General features: G+C 48.7%; 8 protein-coding genes across 8 annotated transcripts; 5 read left to right on the top strand and 3 right to left on the bottom strand.

Annotated features, from left to right (window-relative positions):
* Positions 1-318: 318 nt before the first annotated feature.
* On the bottom strand, positions 319-1,009 carry VFPPC_14583 (carbohydrate-binding WSC domain-containing protein; the record flags this gene model as incomplete). The annotated part of the gene is made up of 3 exons (XM_018292351.1): positions 319-377; positions 437-653; positions 719-1,009. 3 exons carry the CDS (start codon positions 1,007-1,009, stop codon positions 319-321), a joined length of 567 nt encoding a protein of 188 aa, XP_018139221.1.
* Positions 1,010-1,807: 798 nt separating this feature from the next.
* VFPPC_18142 (Ribonuclease H-like protein) lies at positions 1,808-3,832 on the top strand (the record flags this gene model as incomplete). Its single annotated transcript, XM_022429798.1, has 1 exon — positions 1,808-3,832. One exon carries the CDS (start codon positions 1,808-1,810, stop codon positions 3,830-3,832), a length of 2,025 nt encoding a protein of 674 aa, XP_022285210.1.
* Positions 3,833-4,908: 1,076 nt separating this feature from the next.
* VFPPC_09347 (heterokaryon incompatibility protein (HET) domain-containing protein) lies at positions 4,909-6,732 on the bottom strand (the record flags this gene model as incomplete). Its single annotated transcript, XM_018287900.2, has 1 exon — positions 4,909-6,732. The coding sequence occupies one exon, from the start codon at positions 6,730-6,732 to the stop codon at positions 4,909-4,911; it is 1,824 nt and encodes a 607-aa protein (XP_018139223.2).
* A 198-nt stretch (positions 6,733-6,930) lies between these two features.
* Positions 6,931-9,568, top strand: VFPPC_09348 (RNA recognition motif domain-containing protein; the record flags this gene model as incomplete). The annotated part of the gene is made up of 4 exons (XM_022428653.1): positions 6,931-6,957; positions 7,156-7,414; positions 8,664-9,162; positions 9,226-9,568. The coding sequence occupies 4 exons, from the start codon at positions 6,931-6,933 to the stop codon at positions 9,566-9,568; spliced, it is 1,128 nt and encodes a 375-aa protein (XP_022284139.1).
* Positions 9,569-10,587: 1,019 nt separating this feature from the next.
* Positions 10,588-11,491, top strand: VFPPC_14584 (oxidoreductase domain-containing protein; the record flags this gene model as incomplete). The annotated part of the gene is made up of 2 exons (XM_018292352.1): positions 10,588-11,128; positions 11,181-11,491. The coding sequence occupies 2 exons, from the start codon at positions 10,588-10,590 to the stop codon at positions 11,489-11,491; spliced, it is 852 nt and encodes a 283-aa protein (XP_018139225.1).
* A 46-nt stretch (positions 11,492-11,537) lies between these two features.
* VFPPC_09349 (ATP-dependent RNA helicase DHX8) lies at positions 11,538-14,573 on the bottom strand (the record flags this gene model as incomplete). Its single annotated transcript, XM_018287902.1, has 1 exon — positions 11,538-14,573. One exon carries the CDS (start codon positions 14,571-14,573, stop codon positions 11,538-11,540), a length of 3,036 nt encoding a protein of 1,011 aa, XP_018139226.1.
* A 478-nt stretch (positions 14,574-15,051) lies between these two features.
* On the top strand, positions 15,052-16,409 carry VFPPC_09350 (DnaJ domain-containing protein; the record flags this gene model as incomplete). The annotated part of the gene is made up of 3 exons (XM_018287903.1): positions 15,052-15,129; positions 15,182-15,270; positions 15,335-16,409. 3 exons carry the CDS (start codon positions 15,052-15,054, stop codon positions 16,407-16,409), a joined length of 1,242 nt encoding a protein of 413 aa, XP_018139227.1.
* An 818-nt stretch (positions 16,410-17,227) lies between these two features.
* Positions 17,228-18,314, top strand: VFPPC_16521 (hypothetical protein; the record flags this gene model as incomplete). The annotated part of the gene is made up of 8 exons (XM_018294274.1): positions 17,228-17,482; positions 17,536-17,604; positions 17,656-17,727; positions 17,778-17,849; positions 17,897-17,965; positions 18,015-18,077; positions 18,125-18,190; positions 18,240-18,314. 8 exons carry the CDS (start codon positions 17,228-17,230, stop codon positions 18,312-18,314), a joined length of 741 nt encoding a protein of 246 aa, XP_018139228.1.
* Between the last annotated feature and the right edge of the window lie 149 nt (positions 18,315-18,463).

The following is an 18,463-nucleotide window of genomic DNA, read 5'->3' as shown; positions in this document are numbered from 1 at the left end:
GCCACATGCTGAGACTAATACACTCTGGATATAAGTCATTCCGAAATAGCTAATCCAAGCCGACCTAAAAATTCAATTGAATCCAAAATGAAGTATGTATTGATGTAAATCTATCAACCGTATGTAGATAATGTATCCCCCTGTCACCCACCCTTGGCTACATTGAATCTGCCGTGAGCCAAAGACCTATAACTTTGCATGAAAGCTCGGACATGCCGCAACCAACGTGCTACAAATACGAGCCATGTGGAATGCCAAGGTGAAGAAGTGAAAGGTACGACCATAATATTTGCATAATCTTTCGGGCGTCTACGATCTCTATGGACGCACCACAGCTAGCTTCACCTTAATGCATACACGGCTTGGATTATCGGCCGCTATTTGCATTAAGTTAGCACTGACTTTTCTTCAATTTTACGGAAATGGATAAGCTTACCCGTATTGCCTGGAGGCGAGTAGCGGAACTCGTGCCTGTTCCCAGATGCGAGCCTCACGCAGATGTGCCCACCTGTGAGACCAGTACGTTCTTTGAAGACCAATTCGGTCTGCACAGCGTCTGTATCTGGGTTACATCCATATGCGACGTCGTAAATGGCTCGTGGGTCTCCACGTTCAGTCATGAACATCTTGGTCGTGTTGTCAAAGGCCGTGTACTTGGAGTTTAGATCAGTCTGACCATCCACGCATGAAACATGTACAATTTCTTGGATTCGCTCACCTCGCCATTAATCACAGCCCTAATAGTCTGGCCATTGCTCAACTTGGTAATCACACCATTTACAAGCGTCAAGTCGCTCGCAGGAGCGCCAGCCGGGCTGAGATACAAGTGCTGATCGCCACCACCCGCAGCCCACAGGTTCATAAGGCGGTTGTGAATGATTGGGTAAGACGCATTCTGAACCTGGATCGCGAATCCTTGCGTGATGTTGTTAGGAAGCGTACCGGGAGGTATCACACAGGCCAGTGACCCTGCGGCGGCGGCGATGAGAATCAAAGGATTGGAGAACATCTTGTTAGAAATGGCAGACAATTGCAATTGACTTCTCGAGAGGGGTCGTTAAGAGGTGCGCCATCCATTTAAGGAGAAATACATATTGACCGGTTCGCAGCTCTGCCAGTCTCGTTTCCGTTGATACAACGATCCAGAGTTCCAGACCAGCGCTAGGACGGCGGTACGATATGCAATATTCCGGCGTGAGCCGTGGATTCTGCAGTCATGATGTTACATCTTGGCGTGCCTGGGTTGCCTAATTGGTGGACAGTTGCTTTCCTGCAGTATTCAGCTGTCCCATTGCGGAATCTATTGTGCGTTAGCTGAACAAAAGTGTCCAGGTACGACGAATAGTGCAGGTTGCTCCAAGCAGGTCAAATTTGAGGTGTTTGTTCGCATCCGAGTAGGGATAAGTTGTTTTACTTTTAAGCTTCTTGAAACTTTGGGGCGCCACATCACACTAACACATATGAGGACAGGGTGGTCATCGATAAGTTTATCGATTTGTGTCGTCGATCGATATCGTATCGACGCTTCTCGATATCGCATCGATATCGACGATAAACCTCCCGAAAATATAACCTGTCACATTAGCACCCAATGTGGCTTGCACATCGCAATTTCGTGTTGGCAAGACGAAAACCCGCCACAATGTGACAGGATACGAGGACCAGAGAGAAGGCAAACCAGCACCTGGGCGAGCTGCTATCTCATACTAGAGATATGTCACATTGCTGTCTTTCAGTGCGTCTACTTTCTAAATTTAAACTCTGTCGTCGACGAACTGTTCGATAATGGAACAGTTGATACTTCATCATGACTTCTTTACCAGACTCGTCATCCATTTTGGAGTTGTCCACTACTGCTGCACTTTCAGAATCTCAGCAGCATGTATCCAGAGTCTCAAGCATCCGAACACACGCTCGAGAACCCAGGAGTGACGAACCGAAGTACCAGGCCAGAAACCGTATATTTTATTGCAAGTACTGCGAGGATCCTTCTTACGGTTGCCAAAGTAGTACAACCTTTCGAAATCACCTTCTCAAGAAGCACGACATATACTTCGAACACGAGCCTCGCCGGGTTGATGCCGCTAGCCTGCTCAGCCTGCAAGCTCTCTACGATCAAGCCGCTATTGCCAACCAGACTTCAGAGCTTGACTCCCAAATCTTCAAGAAAGTGCTACATAAAGATGTGATTACCGAGGCGCTTATCTCATTGATTACCGTGCATCGTTTGCCCTTTAGGCTGGTCGAGTCGGACGAGTTCCATACATTCTGTAAAGCATTAAATCCCCAAGCCACTACTGAGATAATCTCGTCCCATTCCGAAGTCAGAAAGAAGGTGGCTAGTTCATGGCTCTTTCAAAAGGACTCGGTACGGAAAAGGCTTCAGTCAGCGCTATCCAAGATTCACATTTCTGCTGATATTTGGACATCGCCGAGCCAGAAGCTCTTCCTTGGAATTTGCGCACAGTTCGTCGACTATGAGACAGAAAAGCTCTCTAAAGCACTTCTTGCCCTTCCTCTCATCCTGTCCCACAGTGCTGAGGTCCAGTTTGAAACATTGTTCTCGATTCTCCAGGATTACGGCATCTGCCAGAAACTCGGCGCTTTCGTTGGCGATAATGCCTCTTCAAACGACAAGCTTTGCCGGACAATGAGCTCGGCGCTGCAAAAAGAGGGAATATCTTGGGATGCAAGTGCCAATCGGATCAGATGCTGTGGCCATGTCATCAACCTCGCTGTTAAGGCATTCCTGTTTCAGGAGGTAGAACAGGAAGAGCAGCAAACTAAAGACTTGGAGCAGGACAATGTGTCGAAGAGACGGGATGCCTTTCGGAGTCTTGGGCCACTAGGACAGCTTCATAACATTGTCGTCCATATCCGCGGGTCGCCAGCTCGTATGCGACAGTTCACCGATCTAGCAGGCCGTGCAGTTCCTCTTGATAATTGTACAAGATGGAATAGCTGGCATCAGATGCTGCAGGTTGCAACGGAAAAGTCTGCAGACATCGATTCCTACTCGAAGCTGTACTTTGAGGATCTTAAGAACGATTACCTTTCGCCGCAAGACTGGGAACGGCTTCGGGCTACACTGGAATTTCTCAAGCCATTCCACCGTGCTACCAAAGCGACAGAGGGTGACGCCGCCACGATCGACCGGGTCCTCTTCACGATGGATATTATTGTGCAGCATTTCAAGACAAGCTTTGACAAGTTTGAGTCTGATCAGTTCTTCGGCCCTCGCATCATGAGGAGCTGGCAAGCCTTTGACAAGTATTACCTCAAAACAGATGATTCGCCCTATTATGCAGCAGCCATGATTTTCCATCCATCGCGCCGAATAGGATACCTGAAGCATAACTGGGACAAAAAGTGGGTGCGGCCAGCTATTCAAGCTGTCAAGCAGCTTTGGTGCGACTTTAAAGCCCAAGAGCACATTAGCCTATCAGTTCCTCACGACGAATCGGTGCGCGCCACCATGGGTAGCCCGGAAGCGTTTGACATTATTGCTGAGAGGCTTCGGAACTTTCCACGACCACAGAGCAAGGATGAATATGAGGAGTACACCAGCGAGCCTGCCATCCTCATTGATATTCCTGCCCTTGAGTGGTGGCTAGATGCGCAGCAACGCAAGCGTTGGCCGAAACTCTCGCAGCTTGCAGTTAATGTGCTGTCAATTCCTGCGATGAGCGCAGAGGCAGAGAGGGTATTCTCAGGGGCGCGGCGGACTATATCATGGGAGCGGATGAAGCTTGGGGAGGACACTATTGAGAAGGTAGAATGTTTAAAGCATTGGAGGAAAAATGGAGTGGCGCGCGGAACAGACAGTAGTTAATTTCCACAATGTCAATGTAAATAATTTTAGCTTGAAACAGTGGTGAGAGGGTAATTTGAGTCATGTGGTCCGTGCTCGTTCATATCGACGATATCGACGATATCGCCCATCGATATCGATATCGTATCGTATCGTATCGATCATATCGACGACCACCCTGTATGAGGACGAAAAGAGGACAAGATCTTACATGGCGGGATGTGCCAGCTGATCTCGATCTTTGGGGTTATAGTGGAGGGTAGGGTCGATTCGATCTTAATCTTCCTTTTGGCCCAGTGAGTATTGTTTGCTTGACCCAGCTGTGAGGTGTTGTGTGGTCGGCGACTAGGGGTACATTGGCAAAGCACCCGTCGATTACTAGGTAGCTATCGCGTGTTAGGGTGACAAATATCCATGCCTTGCTTTGACGACGATGTTACTCTTCGCAAGGATGGCCTTCGAATTGAGCATAAAGGCGGTCTATTCCGATGACTTGCCTACAGAGAGCATTAGAAAGCTACGGGAAAGGCTTCAGAAGCCCCTTCCCTCATCTATCTGCGACAACGTGCATTGGGAACTTATAATCTGATAGATGCAGGTATCTTACGATGACATTAGACAGTTAAAACTGCAAATGGTATTGTGCAGAGTATGTAGATAACCTGAGGTTTTTGAGGCTCCAAGCCTGACGAATAACTCGTCAAAATCCGATGTTATCCGTCGAAGATCAGGTTGCATTAATCTCCACTCTTGCAAGTGCAAGAGTGTGGTGATAAGTACGTGTTCATTTGTCATGGTATAGTCTGGAAAGTAAGGATTTGTCCAGCAGTGCTCGCTCATTGAGATCAATAAGTCCTAAGAGTGAGAAAACCCTATCTCTTGGATCCTGACACGCCGCGTTGCGATGGCTGACAATTAGTTCTTGAATCAGGATGGCGTGCTATGAGCAGGGACAAAGCGTTGAAGGAGTCTGCGATGTGTCCTGGAACCACGGCCTCTACCCTGCTATATGGATCGATGAGGTCGACTGGTTGCATTATATTACGTTTCGACCGAGGACCACGAGAACCACGATCCTGAATCAGGAAGTACCGAGACTATACGAGAGTCACTACTTGAGGCTTTGGCGCGTTTCTTGTTGAGCCCGCCCATATTTCACCAAACATAAATCCATCAAGGAAACATTCCCCCTTAACTTCCATAGTACTGCCGCCTTGCTTCTTGCTGGGGCATGAAAGAGTAATTGGAACGTTGCAACCAGCTATAAGCCATATCTCATCACCCACCATACATTGCTCCCTGGCAAGTCCAAAATATCCCTTTTCTGTGACAAATGGTTGCCATGACAGCAAGCGTTTCATCCTTATAAATGATCTTTCATATGGTGCCTCGAAGGGTATCCTAGATCCACAAACAAATTGTTGCAGTTGTCTGCCCAATTTTGAATCCTTGCACCATTTGTAGAACATGGTTGGGACCATGTTTGCTGCAGGCACTGGGTTCAGGTATATTCCAAGTAGGCTCATGGTACGCGCAAATGCGTCGGCTTGGCTCTCTCTGTCCCCGTATACTGTTGTTATGCTCCCGTTTGCTGAGTTCATCCAAAACTCGAAAAATTGCTGGAATAGCATGGAATTCGGGTCTGACAGCTCAGCACGTCGAGATGAGTCACAGAAGTCCCCTAGGTCCCGAATTTTGTCGATCAAGATACCTGAAACGACCAATTCGTCTCCTTTGAAAGAATAATTAATTACCATTGAGCCAGAGGCATTAAAATTGCCTTCTTGATCCACCCCGTGGGGGCCTAAACAACGTCGAAGACGTGTTGAGCCCCAATTAGGCACCCAAGACGGCCATTTAGAAGATCGATGCCATGTACATGGCGTTTCTGGGCTTGTATTGTTCCTCTGCGCAGGCGTGCAGAGACCAAGGAAGTCCAAATTGTTGTAGAGGCGCGCATGCTGCTCGACACAAGTCCTAAAGATCTCCTGTGGCCCAAGATCGTATCGAATTGGATTACTAGCAGCCTCTTCCGGGCTACATAGACCAAGAAGCCCATACACCTGATCATGCATCACGGTTGCTCTGGTGGTACGTAAGTTTTCCAATAACCACAGAAGCCTCTGCTGGCCCTGATCCCTATGGAGTGTTTGCTTGAGTTGCTTCAGGACCAGGATTGGTCTGATCGAGCCCACATTTGCAGCCTTGAGGGCCTTGGCGACACTCGGGCGACTCACCAAGGCACTCGTTACGAGGTTGACCGTATTGAATAGATCTTCCATTGGCATGACATCCGGACCACATAAAAAGATGGCCTCCTTTGAAAGAACTGCCTCTTGAATGACCCATCTCCTGTGAAACCAATCGCACCCCAGGAGCCTTATCAAAGCATCCCAGCCCATTGGATCGAATAGTGTCCAAAGTTCATCTTTGCCAGTACAGGACCTAGACTTTGCAATATGACGAAGATATTGAAATGCGTAGCGAAGGTGGCCGTCTGACTCATTGATCCAGATGAGAACAATTTTTGACTGTGAATATATGCGACGCATAAGTGGAATTTGGGACGACTTGTCGCCCTCATCCGCTTGATCAATACAGACCATATCTATCCACATGGGAAGTAATAGCTCACTTTGCCAGAGTTGAGGCAAGGTATCTGAGCTATGGCTAAGCAGAGACTGCAAAAGAGACTCCAGGTTTCTCGATATTGGCACAAACTTGTTTCCACTGCCCGAGTCAACCTGCATACGAGCCTCTGCAAGATTGCTACCCCATACATGGGATATCGAAACAAATGTAGGCGTAGCATCGATGGACACTTTCTTTAGCTTGCCAGAAAGCATTCCAGAACTGGTTCTAGGAAGAAGGTGCAGAAGACGGATTGCTTGTGCTGGTGCATTGGGTCTATAGTCGTTCATGGCGACTCTTTCGTCTTTTGGTTTGGTTGAAATATCAGAGTAGGAAGATATTTAGAACTCCAACTTTTTCTGTAGAAATACTAATAACTCTGACCTATTTTTGCGTCCAATAGTGCATCTTGCACGAGAAGTGTGAATTATGAGGCTGATTTAATCTAAGGCGGGCGATAGGTGGCGCGGATGCCTTGATGAGTAGTGATGTTGTACTTTTCGTACAACACTGTTGTACGTACGTACGTACAAGAAGAAAAAGTACGTACGCGTACTGCGTACGTACGATATTCCAAATAGGGGAATTTGTGGGTCACATCGTACAAATACGGAGCTGTACAAAAGCTCTGTTGGCTCAACGCACTCCTGATTTTGTACCAATTGAAGGTATCGCTAAAAAGATGGCGCCCACCAAAGCTAACCCTAAAAAAGCGCTGGGCGGATCTTGAGGAGAAGGACTGGCTAGAACTCGAAGATTCATATCTCGAGTTATTTGTGAATGCGCAGGGCAAGAAGGTCTGGATGGACGGCGCGATGGCCTCAACCAATGAGGATTTTGAGTGGGAGGTGTATTACAGTCGACGGGTGATATATTGGGTGTTGACACTGAGGTGGAATCTGAGGTTTGAGGCTCAAAAATGGTGCAAGGGCAGGGCTCACTATTGCCCAAAAAGGAAGGGGAAATTTGTATGTATGTACTGTACTGTACAACCCCATTGTACGTACGGTACTAGGGCTAAAATACAGTACTGTACGTACACGTACTGTACAAGGCCACATCACTATTGATGAGGATGCTGCCTATAGGTACCTAGGTAGTGAAACACTGTCTTGTAAGTATTGGATGGAGAGTGCCCACAGCCACACGCGAGCGGCTGGAACACAGCCAACTGTAACACGTGAATTACTGCGATCAATTGATCTGTCTGCGCCTGGACTACATGTATTATTCCAGCGTGTGCCTTATCCGTCTGTGGGGTGGCCTCGATGTCAGCTAGCCCGTTCTGCGGCCTGGGCACAGCCTATGAACTAAAACGTAACACTAAAGTAGCTAAGTTAAAGCACCTAAGTAAAATTGTATAGCTAATAAAAGATATAAGATTTATACTACTAGAATTCTATAGTGCTCTCTCCTTAGGTTAACTTTAACCTTTAGGTTAGTTAAGGTGCCCTAAAAAACCTCAAGTAGTATGTAGACTTGTATTGTGCGTCTTCTTCTTCTCCTCAATATCGGCCAAGTTCGTCGTGCTGTGGGTGGGCCGAGATGATCGGCAGGGCAGCTATTCATTAAGGAAAGCGGAGTTGGAGGAAGCGGCACTTCAACTGAAGAGTTTATAAAGAAAGAAAAATTGTCCTGTTCGAGAGCCATTTGCGTTTCTTTTGGAATCATCGATCACACTCTGCGACATCCCCAACGTGATAATTTCGGTACCGTCTTTGGAAGAGGGGAACAGCTCCCGTTGAGAAGACACCAGAATCGTAAGGTACGCGCGGTGACGCAGAACGCCCAGAATAGCAGCGTGCAGCTCAAATGCAAAAATTGTCCAATCTAGCAGTCATGGCATACCTGATACTGCAATTCGTAACGTAAGAGGACTCTGCTCTGTCTATTGACGCCCATCAAGAGACAAAGCCCAGGACAATGCTGGCGATGCAGCTGCCACCACGTGATTGCAAATCTGGCAGACGAGGTTACGCCACGAGATGCATGCACAAACACCTCAAAAAAATTTCCAATCAGGAACTCGACCGACTAGATCTGTTCGAAACACCTTGTCCCTCCGTCCGAGGACATACCTCACCCCTCGCGGGCAAATCCAAGTAACCATGGATCAAACCTCACAAAACCAACCAGACACCTTGGGCGCACGCATCTACCTAGGTCTGGTTCGAACCTCAAACATTAAAGCGCTTCGAATTACGCTGACTGCCGGGCGCAGGTAACCTGCCCTACACGGCCCGACCCAATGACATAGAAGAAGCCCTCGCCGCGAATGGCTTCAGCCGCCTAGAAAAGATTCATATATCGATCGATCCTGTCAGCGGGCGAAACCCAGGGTACTGCTTCGTCGAATTCCCCGATCGCAACACCGCAGACGATGCCCTCGCCTCGTTGAGCGCAACCATCGGCGGACGGCCCATCAAAGTCGGCCAGTGTGATCCCAAAAAGCAGCGCGATCGAGGCTGGAACCGCGACGGCGGGGAGAGAGAGAGTTTCCAACGCTGGGGTGACTGGGCCACCAAATCTGGCGAGGACAACGTCGCTAGTGGCAGATTTAACAAGGACGTCAAGGATGGTCCTTACAGTGCATTGTCTCATTTTCAAGATATGGCTCAGAGCCAGGAGGGACGGAGGCTCTACGTTGGTGGCTTGGGGAAGATGATCGACCAAGCCCAACATAATGAAACTTTGACGGAGATTTTCTCCGACTTTAGCCCGTGGGTGGAAATCTTGCTCTATATACAGTAGTGTTCCGTTATTAACTCGGATGTGTGTTTTAGGATCGCGATTGGAAAACGCATCACGCCGCATCAGAGCACCAGGTCCATGCAAGGCAACCACCACTACTGCTTCGTTGACTTTGAAACCAGGGAGGAGGCGAATGCAGCAATGAGGGCCCTCAATGGCAAGTTCATTACGGAGGGGTCAATGGAAGGCAAGCTGAAGGTAGCACTGGCGGGCGGCATGCCAGACAAGTTGATCTCTCGAACGGATGGCAGACAAGGAGACCGTCGACGCTTCGACAGAGACGGGCCGCGCCAGTATGAGTCCCGGTCAGGGAACAGGGAACAAGGGAGTAGGAGCACAGCGTCCACTGACTGGCGCAGGAGAGACGACAACTAATATGACATGGGGAAATGCGAGGAATTGCAGGTTGTCTAAATTGATTGCCGTTGCCGTGAACTGAAAGAGCAGTTGCTGCCAATGTTGTGACATGCTCTGTGGCTGATCTCATACCGCCAACGTGTTGTTAATCATTGCTAGAAAACTTCATCCACACCTCGAGGCAGCAACTCTATACCAGCTTTCGTAGATCGATTGCCCCTTGTGTGTTGCCAGGCACACAGGCAGCAGCCGCCAAGACCGGTATGCGGCATTGTCATTGAACAAGTATAATCTTATACGCATACAGCTCACAGATGAGTTCTGCAGCCCACAACCATGCTTGCCGTATATTCAATGCAACCATATGCTCGCTGCAAGTTCAGTGTGGTTGGGAACAGGGGTTCGCTGTCACTCTGCTGCACATATTCACATGGATTGCCCATGACAACAAGTAAGGCGTAGTTGTAGGGTTCAATTACGATACTTTTCGAAATGCTTTGGTTTGAGCTTTTCGATCAGCTTGTACAGTAGTCTCTTTTGTGTATTTTGTTTCATTTGGTTTTATATCTTGTTTCTGAGCTTTGCGATCGCAAGTTGTCATCCTGCTTGACCTAGTGCATCAAGAATGGATGCCTGCCGATCTCATGTTAGGCTGTCATCTGGGTACATGTACTTCCATACACAAAACACCACACACGAATATACAAAACACAAAATCATGCGAGTGCAATCTGTTCCTACAAGTCCTACATCTGTTCAATAAAAAGTGTAATAAAGTCAACAGCCAGTCCCATGAGGCTGACACCGTGACACAGCCCCACGAACAGAACACCAACAAAGCCATCAACACTCTTCACTGCTGCCTAGTGACACTTGACACGTACAAAACAAAAACAAAAACAAATCGAAAAAGCAGATATATGAGACTCTTTACCCTCGAAACAAATTAGTCAGATCCCAGCAAAACATTTCCCACAGGTTCAACCATCAACGAAAGCTCAACGCCAGCTTCACCAAGCCACATCCACATCATCAAAATGAGCAACCGAAAACTAGCTCGAATCGGTCACTCAGGCAAGGAGAATCAAATCACAAACACGCACTACACCTCAAAAGACGTCTCTATCCCCGACGACTTCCTCACCGGCCCGGCAGACAAACCTGTCACTCTGACGCCCGTGCCGTTCGCCACATCCCAAGTCCCAGAGTACGATGGCCTAATCGCCGTCGTCCTGGATAACGTTATATCACCAGAGGAGTGCCAGCAACTCTTGAAGCTAGCGGAAGCCAGTGCAGAAACACAGGGCGAAGACGCATCTCCATGGCGGCCAGCGCTAGTGAATGTCGGGGTTGGGAGGGAGATTGCCATTACGGACTACAGAAACAGCGACCGCATCATCTGGGACAAGCAGACTATTGTGGACAGACTGTGGAATCGGTGTATACAGGCCGACGGGCTGAAGGAACTGCTGTCAAAGACGCCTGATGATGATATTGGACTTCCTGGTCGATGGGTATTTGAGCGGCTCAACGACCGTATGAGATTCCTCAAATATACAGAGGGGCAGTTCTTCAATTGTAAGTTACATAACTAGATGATGCATTTAGAAGCAGCCTTTAACGTGACTAGCACACTTCGATGGGCCGTACCACTACACTGCGGACGGGACAGAAATTCGAACCCACTACACCGTTCACTTGTATCTCAACGATTCTGAGGAGACATCTCCATCTGGGGAAGGATTTCGAGGCGGCGCAACGCCCTTCCTCTCCAGAGATGAAAAGAGACGCATCGACGTTAATCCCAGGGCGGGAAGTGTCCTGATTTTCCAACACAGAGGTCTGCGTCACCAAGGGTCAAAGGTTCTCAGTGGTGTCAAGTACACGATGCGGACGGACATTTTGTATCGATGGGTGAGCGATGAAAAAACAGGACCATAGCGTAGTTATTACAATATATTCATAATTCATGACACCTCGCTCTATGCTACCTCTGTTTGGGCATCTTCTTTTCCTCCATTGCCTCCACATCCTTCTTTTTGTGGAAGTGCGGTGCCAATTCTGCCAACCATTTCGGTTCAATTGGAATAACACCTCGCATGTATTCTTTCGTTGTTTGCACTAATTCGAAGTAGATAATCATCTTCTCTGGGGGGTCGACGGACATGAGGACGCTGCTGGGGTGAATCCACACGGTCGTGTTGTTCTTGACGGTACGATAGCTGTCGCCGCTCTTTTGCAGTCGTGCTGCGTTGGGAAAGAAGCCAGCCGTGATGGCACGCTTGATGGGCCGCAAATTGTTGGCGCCGCAGGTAGATGGCGATACTTCGACTCGCTCGCAAAGCTTGGCCAGCTGGTCTCTCACGTCTCTCGCACGAGTAAGCGATCGCTGCTGGAGGAAGTTCTCACGCGACCAAACAGGCGAAAAGTCGCTGTCAACCCATTGATTCCATATGTTTAGCAACGTGATGTGATCGCCGCCATCCTTGACGGTGAATCTGTTTCTGGCACTATCCGCGTGGATCTTCTTGTCCTTGGGCCGGAAAAACAGGGCCGATGCTTCCCCGAGCATGGACACAATGGACAGTACTTCTTCAACGCAGCCTTCCTTGTCCGCGGCCAGAACAGCTTTGGCCAGCATAGGATCAGTAGGGAACTCGGCCATCTGGCGACCCATTTTTGTCATCTCGCCTTTATGGTTAAGAGCCTGTAGAGCAAACAACTGGTTCAAGGCGCCAATGAGTGCTTCTGTCGGAGGCGGATCCATGAACTCAAAGTCAAGCAGCTCGTTGATACCCAGCGATTTTAACTGCAGAACGACGCCGTTGAGATTCGTTCTCTGAATTTCAGGGGTGGTAGATTCGTCCATTTCGTTCATGTACGCAAACTTGGTATACAAGCGGAAACACTTTCCTGGTCCGACACGCCCAGCACGGCCGCTTCGCTGGTTGGCAGATGCACGAGAGCATGGAACGGCGACCAAATTCGACATGCCAGTAGCCGGGTTGTAAATATTCTCTTTGACGTATCCAGGATCAATCACATAGACAATGCCATCAATCGTTAAACTTGTCTCAGCAATATTGGTGGCTAGAACAACTTTTCGCGCCCCCTCTGGCGTTGGCTCGAAAATTTTGGCTTGCAATTCTGACGGCAAGTTGGCGTAAATAGGGCAAATGACCAGTTCCTTTACTCTGCTGCCCAGCTTTTTTGCAGTTTCTGTAATTTCCATCTCTGCAGCTTCAATTTCATCCTGTCCAGTAAGAAAAATGAGAATATCGCCCTTTGGTTGTGTCGTATGAATCTGGAATACTGTTGTAATCGCCGCAGCCAAGTAATTGGCTTCAGGCGCGGGTGTGTAATATATATCAACAGGGTATCTTCGTCCGGGAATGTTAAAAATTGGCGCGTCATCGAAGTAGTTGGCAAACTTTTCAGCGTTCATGGTAGCCGACGAGATGAGAAGCTTGAGGTCCTTCCTTTCTCGTGCCAAATCCTTGACAAGAGCAAGTAGAATATCAGTGTGCACAGTCCGTTCGTGCGCCTCATCAATCATCAGAGCCGAGTAACCAGCCAAATCAGGCTCCGTCATAAACTCTCTGAGCAGCATACCATCGGTCATGTACTTCAAAATGGTTTTGTCGGTGGTGCAATCCTCGAACCGGATAGAGTAGCCAACCTCGTTTCCGACCTTGACGCCCACCTCTTCTGCCACACGAGCAGCAACGCTCATGGCGGCGACTCGACGGGGTTGTGTGCAGCCGACCTTCATGCCATTCTTTGTATATCCTGCCTCATGCAAGTACTGCGGTAACTGCGTTGTTTTGCCACTACCAGTTTCTCCGACAATGACCAATATTTGGTATTGTTCCAGTGCAGCCAAAAATTCGTCTCGGTATTGGTAAATGGGCAAGCTCTTTCTTGTCTCCTGGATTGAAAGGGCCTTCTTCTCCGCAGCATCAATCTGAGCATCGAGAAACATCTGTTCCTTTGTCTTTCCCTCGCCTGCCATTCTTGAATCCAGACTCCATTGGATGTATTGTTGATCGTCCATGACATAGTCATAGTCCTCATTTTCAATCTCGGCTCGCTGAATCTGAGCCTTCGCCTTGGCTGCCTGTTCCTGCTCCCATTCTTCGTGCTCAGTGACGAACTTTTCCTGGCCATATTCGTCCCGCTCGACATATCTTTTATATAAAGCCTCCTCTTTCTTCTTCCTGTCCAGCTTGCCTTTCTCCGTTATGTAGTCTTCAGGCATGTAATAGCCGTCGCGATGATCGTCAATCTTTAGCCTCTCCTCGGCGAGGCGGAGAATCTCCCGGTTCTTGGCAAATTCGGATTTTTCTTTTTCAGACAGTCGGACACCACTGCGTAGTTCTGCGGTCTCCTCCGCGACCTGTTTTCGCAGCAGCGCAAGTCGCTCGGTTTCGCGCTTCTTGAGATACTCCTGACGAGATCGTTCTCTGAGATCCGGTAGAGCGGCGTCTCTCGCAGCGGCATCCTCTGCCAGTTTCCGTCTAGAGGAAGACTCTCCGTCCCGATGGTTCTTCTTTGATCTTCCGTCATCCTTCTCTTTTAACCGTTTTGCGAAGGCCTCCCGCTCCTCAATATCCCGTTGTCTTGCCAGCTCCTCCTTTGCTCCATCAGAGAGGTCGTCTTCGTCCTGATTTCGATCGTCGTGGCTCACCTTGATGCGCTTGCTGGCCGATTCTTCGAATTCTGGCGCATCATCTTCAATTCGAGCATCAGGGTCATCGGATGGTGGCTCTTCATCAGCCCAGCGATCATCAAAATTCGACTCGCCATCACGTCTGCGATAGTTTTTCGAGCGACTGGACGGATGGGAAGACGGTCGAGGTGAACGCGACCGGCTCCTTTCCCGACGAGACTTGGATGTCCTAGAGGACGACTTTTCATGCCTGTCGCGATCACGACGATGCCGGTGTTTCCTTTCCTTGGATACTTTCTGAGGGCCTACCTCGTCGTCCTCCATAGGAAGGAAGGCATACTTTTTGGAACTCATTTCGGACAAATGCAATGACCAAAAGTAAGGAACCAAACTCTGCCACGACCTGGCGATTGTCCAAGAAAATGTTCGCAAATCCGAAGGAATCGATCTTGATAAAGCGGCTGAAGCTGCCTGCAGGCTGCAAGTCGCTGTCTCGAGCTCCAGAATTTTGGAAAGGTCCGTCTACATGGGTGGAGCATTGACTGATCTGATGAACCAATGAAAGTCACTGGATAAGCCACCCCAGTCCCACTAGCCACTTTTAGACTGACCAGGGTCCAGTCGCATGTTAACACGCTGGTTTTATTCAGACAGCTTGCAAATTGCTGCATATGACGCCTCTCGACACTTGTTTGCATTCTCGCCTTTCTTTCCACTCCTCTCGTCAACATCCGCACATTGAGCCGGCGATTTAGGAACAAAAGTTGCCTTCATCGAGAAGACTGGCTGTGAATTAGAACAGGTTTCCCCTTTACTGGGGCTAAACGCAATCATGTTACTTCACAGTTTCGCCGTCCTCTTCTTCCTGTGTCTTGTTCAGCTTGCGCTGTGCGCCGAAGACTATTACAAGGTATGTCGATGTTCCGCACACTCTTACAAGCCTAGTTGCTGACTTGTGATAGATTCTTGGCGTCGATAAGCAAGCTACGGAAAAGCAACTCAAGTCTGCGTATCGCCAGCTCTCCAAAAAGTTTCATCCTGACAAGAACCCGTACGTTGCCATTCTTCAGTCGACACCAGTTTCGTCGCGAATATTGTACTGACTCCAGTAACAGGGGGGATGAGACGGCCCATGAAAAATTTGTTCAAGTATCCGAGGCGTACGATGTTCTAAGTGACAGCGAGACTCGCCAAATCTACGATCGGTACGGCCACGATGGCGTGAAACAGCACAAGAACGGCGGAGGAGGTGGTGGTCACGACCCCTTTGACCTATTCAGCCGCTTCTTTGGCGGTCATGGTCACTTCGGACGATCCTCCCGGGAGCCTCGCGGCCACAATGTCGAGGTCAAAGTTGGCATTTCTCTCCGGGACTTCTACAACGGCGCCACGAGCGAGTTTCAATGGAACCGACAACATATCTGCGAGGCCTGCGAAGGTTCTGGAAGCGCCGACGGTCAGGTCGAGACTTGCTCAACCTGTGGCGGGCATGGTGTCCGCATCGTCAAACAACAGCTCGCACCCGGAATGTTTCAACAGATGCAGATGCGATGTGATGCCTGTGGTGGCCGCGGCAAGAGCATCAAACACAAGTGTCCCGTTTGTAACGGGCAGAGAGTCGAGCGAAAACCAACAACAGTCAGCCTTAAGGTCGAACGAGGAGCGGCTCGCGATTCCAAGATTGTGTACGAAAATGAAGCTGACGAGAGCCCCGACTGGGTTGCTGGCGACCTCATTGTCACTCTAACCGAAAAGGAACCAGCACCGGAGGACAACCCAGACCACGTGGATGGGGTCTATTTCCGACGCAAAGGAGACGACTTGTATTGGACAGAAATTCTGTCACTCCGCGAGGCGTGGATGGGTGACTGGACCCGTAACCTTACTCATCTCGACTCGCATGTTGTGCGTCTCGGCCGGAAACGTGGCCAAGTTGTGCAGAGCGGCCAAGTTGAGACTATTGCCGGTGAAGGCATGCCCAAATGGCATGAAGAGGGCGAGAGCGTATATCACAAACACGAATTCGGCAATCTCTACATTACATACGAGGTTGTCCTCCCCGACCAAATGGACAAAAAGATGGAAAAGGAATTCTGGGACCTATGGGAAAAGTGGAGGGGAAAGAAGGGCGTCGATTTGCACAAGGACAGTGGGCGACCGGAATCAGCACCAGTTCGAGATGAATTATGAAGTAATGCGAGGGAGGGTAAGGTGTCAGCATAAAGATATCATATAGACTGAGGGACCTGTTGGTAAATATGCATTGTGTGCAATACACGACATTCATGTGTTTCCGCGCTCTATCCAGGCCAGTGATGTGTTTCAAAGCGTCTGGTCTAGTTATGCACGACATGGCAACTTGGGCATCTTTACATTGTGATCATTTTGGTTTGACAACTTCAACCTGGCATCTTTACATTAGCTAATCGTTTTGGGTTGTCTAGTCAAGTCTTTTCAACTGGGTCAGCCTCCTTTGCAGCAAGACGGTTAGGGCACATATTTTCTTGCTGGCGTCAATTAGCTCTGCGTTCACGTCAAAGGTTTGCTACGTGTGTAACTAGCAAGATGATTCACATGAATTATACTTTGCCTGAGCTTTTCCACGGCTTGATATCCACCTGCTTCGCGTAAAGTATGTCACCATAGCCTACCACTGGTCGTGTCTTTCAAAGGCAAAGGGTATTAAGTAATTCAGGCTACTCAAATTACAAATTCTCATCTAGAACACGTTTCCACAAGAGCAACTATCACATACTTCATGCAATACGAAAGTCAAAAACAAACCCCTTAACCAAAAAGGCTCTCCGCAATGACCAACCGCAGCCAGAATACTTTTGTAATGCAGCCACGGTGAAATCGACATTCGCAAAGTATTTTCTAGTGTTAAATTTCGAATATATTTAATAAAGCAGCACATTTCCCACCACCGTCGTTCCTCCAACGCATTTTGTTCTCCCTCCTCTACCATCTCACCAAGTTCATTCATACGCACAGCCAAGCAAGCAAACATGAAGAACTCCATCATTGTCGCGGCCATGGGTGTCGCCGTTGCCAGCGCCCAAGACTCGCCATGGTACCGCCCTGGAAGCTTGGCTTCATTTCCTACTGCCACCAACGTGATGGCCGCTCCATTTCACGGGACCAACGCCGGCCCAGACTCTACAACCGCCATTCTACCTGAGAATACTCATGTAGGCCGGGGCCTGGGTACAGAGGAGACCGCAGACGAGATTGCAGAGACCGCTTCAGACAAGTTCACGATGGTAGGACTAAACCCCAACTTCCCGTCACAGTTCAAAATACTCACACAACACAGGTTACATTTGGTGATCGTCCTCACACCGTTCTTCCCCCTCGCCCTGCTTCTTCAGACAAGTTCACAATGGTATAACTAAAACCCAACTTTGCGTATAGTTTAAAATACTCACACGCACAGGTTACGTTTGGTGATCGTCCTCATACTGTCTTTCCCCCCCGTCCGGTTTCTACCTCAGACAAGTTTACCAAGGTAAGACTAAACCGTAACTTTACGTCACAGTTTAAACTCACACAACACAGGTTACATTTGGCGATCGTCCTCACACTGTCTACCCCCCTCGCCCTATTTCTACTGTAGACAAGTTCACAACAGTAAGATCAAACTATAAATCACAATTCTATAATACTCACACAATCAGGTTACTATTGGTGATCGTCCTCACACCTATCCCCCCCATCTTGTGACCTCTATAGACAAGTATATCACGGTAAGACTAAACTAGACTTTAAATCACAATTCATACTCACACAACACAGATACCTGTGGGTGCTCGCCACCATGTTTCTGGCCCCCGTCCCGCTTCAGACAAGTCCACAATGGTACGACTACGAACTTCACTACAGGTCAACATACTCACACCGCACAGGTTACTTATGGTGGTCGACCTCACACCGTTTCTGCCCCTCGGGCGAATCCAAACACACCGACAATGGTAAGACTGAATGCCAACTTCGTCACAGCCTAAAATACTCACATAACAGGTTTCTTTTGGTGGTCTTCCTCACACTGTTCAACCGCCACGAAGTACCGATTCCTCAGGCCATGTAGCGGCATAGATTCTAGCCGCCAGGCACGATGCGTCCAGGTAGTTGGGGGATGGACCACATGTACTAGGATATATTCCTGGCAGCACACCACTAAACACAGTGTGCCTTTTTCTTATGTTTCACTACTGTCTTTGAATCATGGCATTCAGATTTAGATT

Source organism: Pochonia chlamydosporia, chromosome 7, assembly GCF_001653235.2.
Source record: "Pochonia chlamydosporia 170 chromosome 7, whole genome shotgun sequence".
NCBI classification, from domain to species: Eukaryota; Fungi; Ascomycota; class Sordariomycetes; order Hypocreales; family Clavicipitaceae; genus Pochonia; species Pochonia chlamydosporia.
This window is presented reverse-complemented; position numbering and strand designations above follow the sequence as displayed.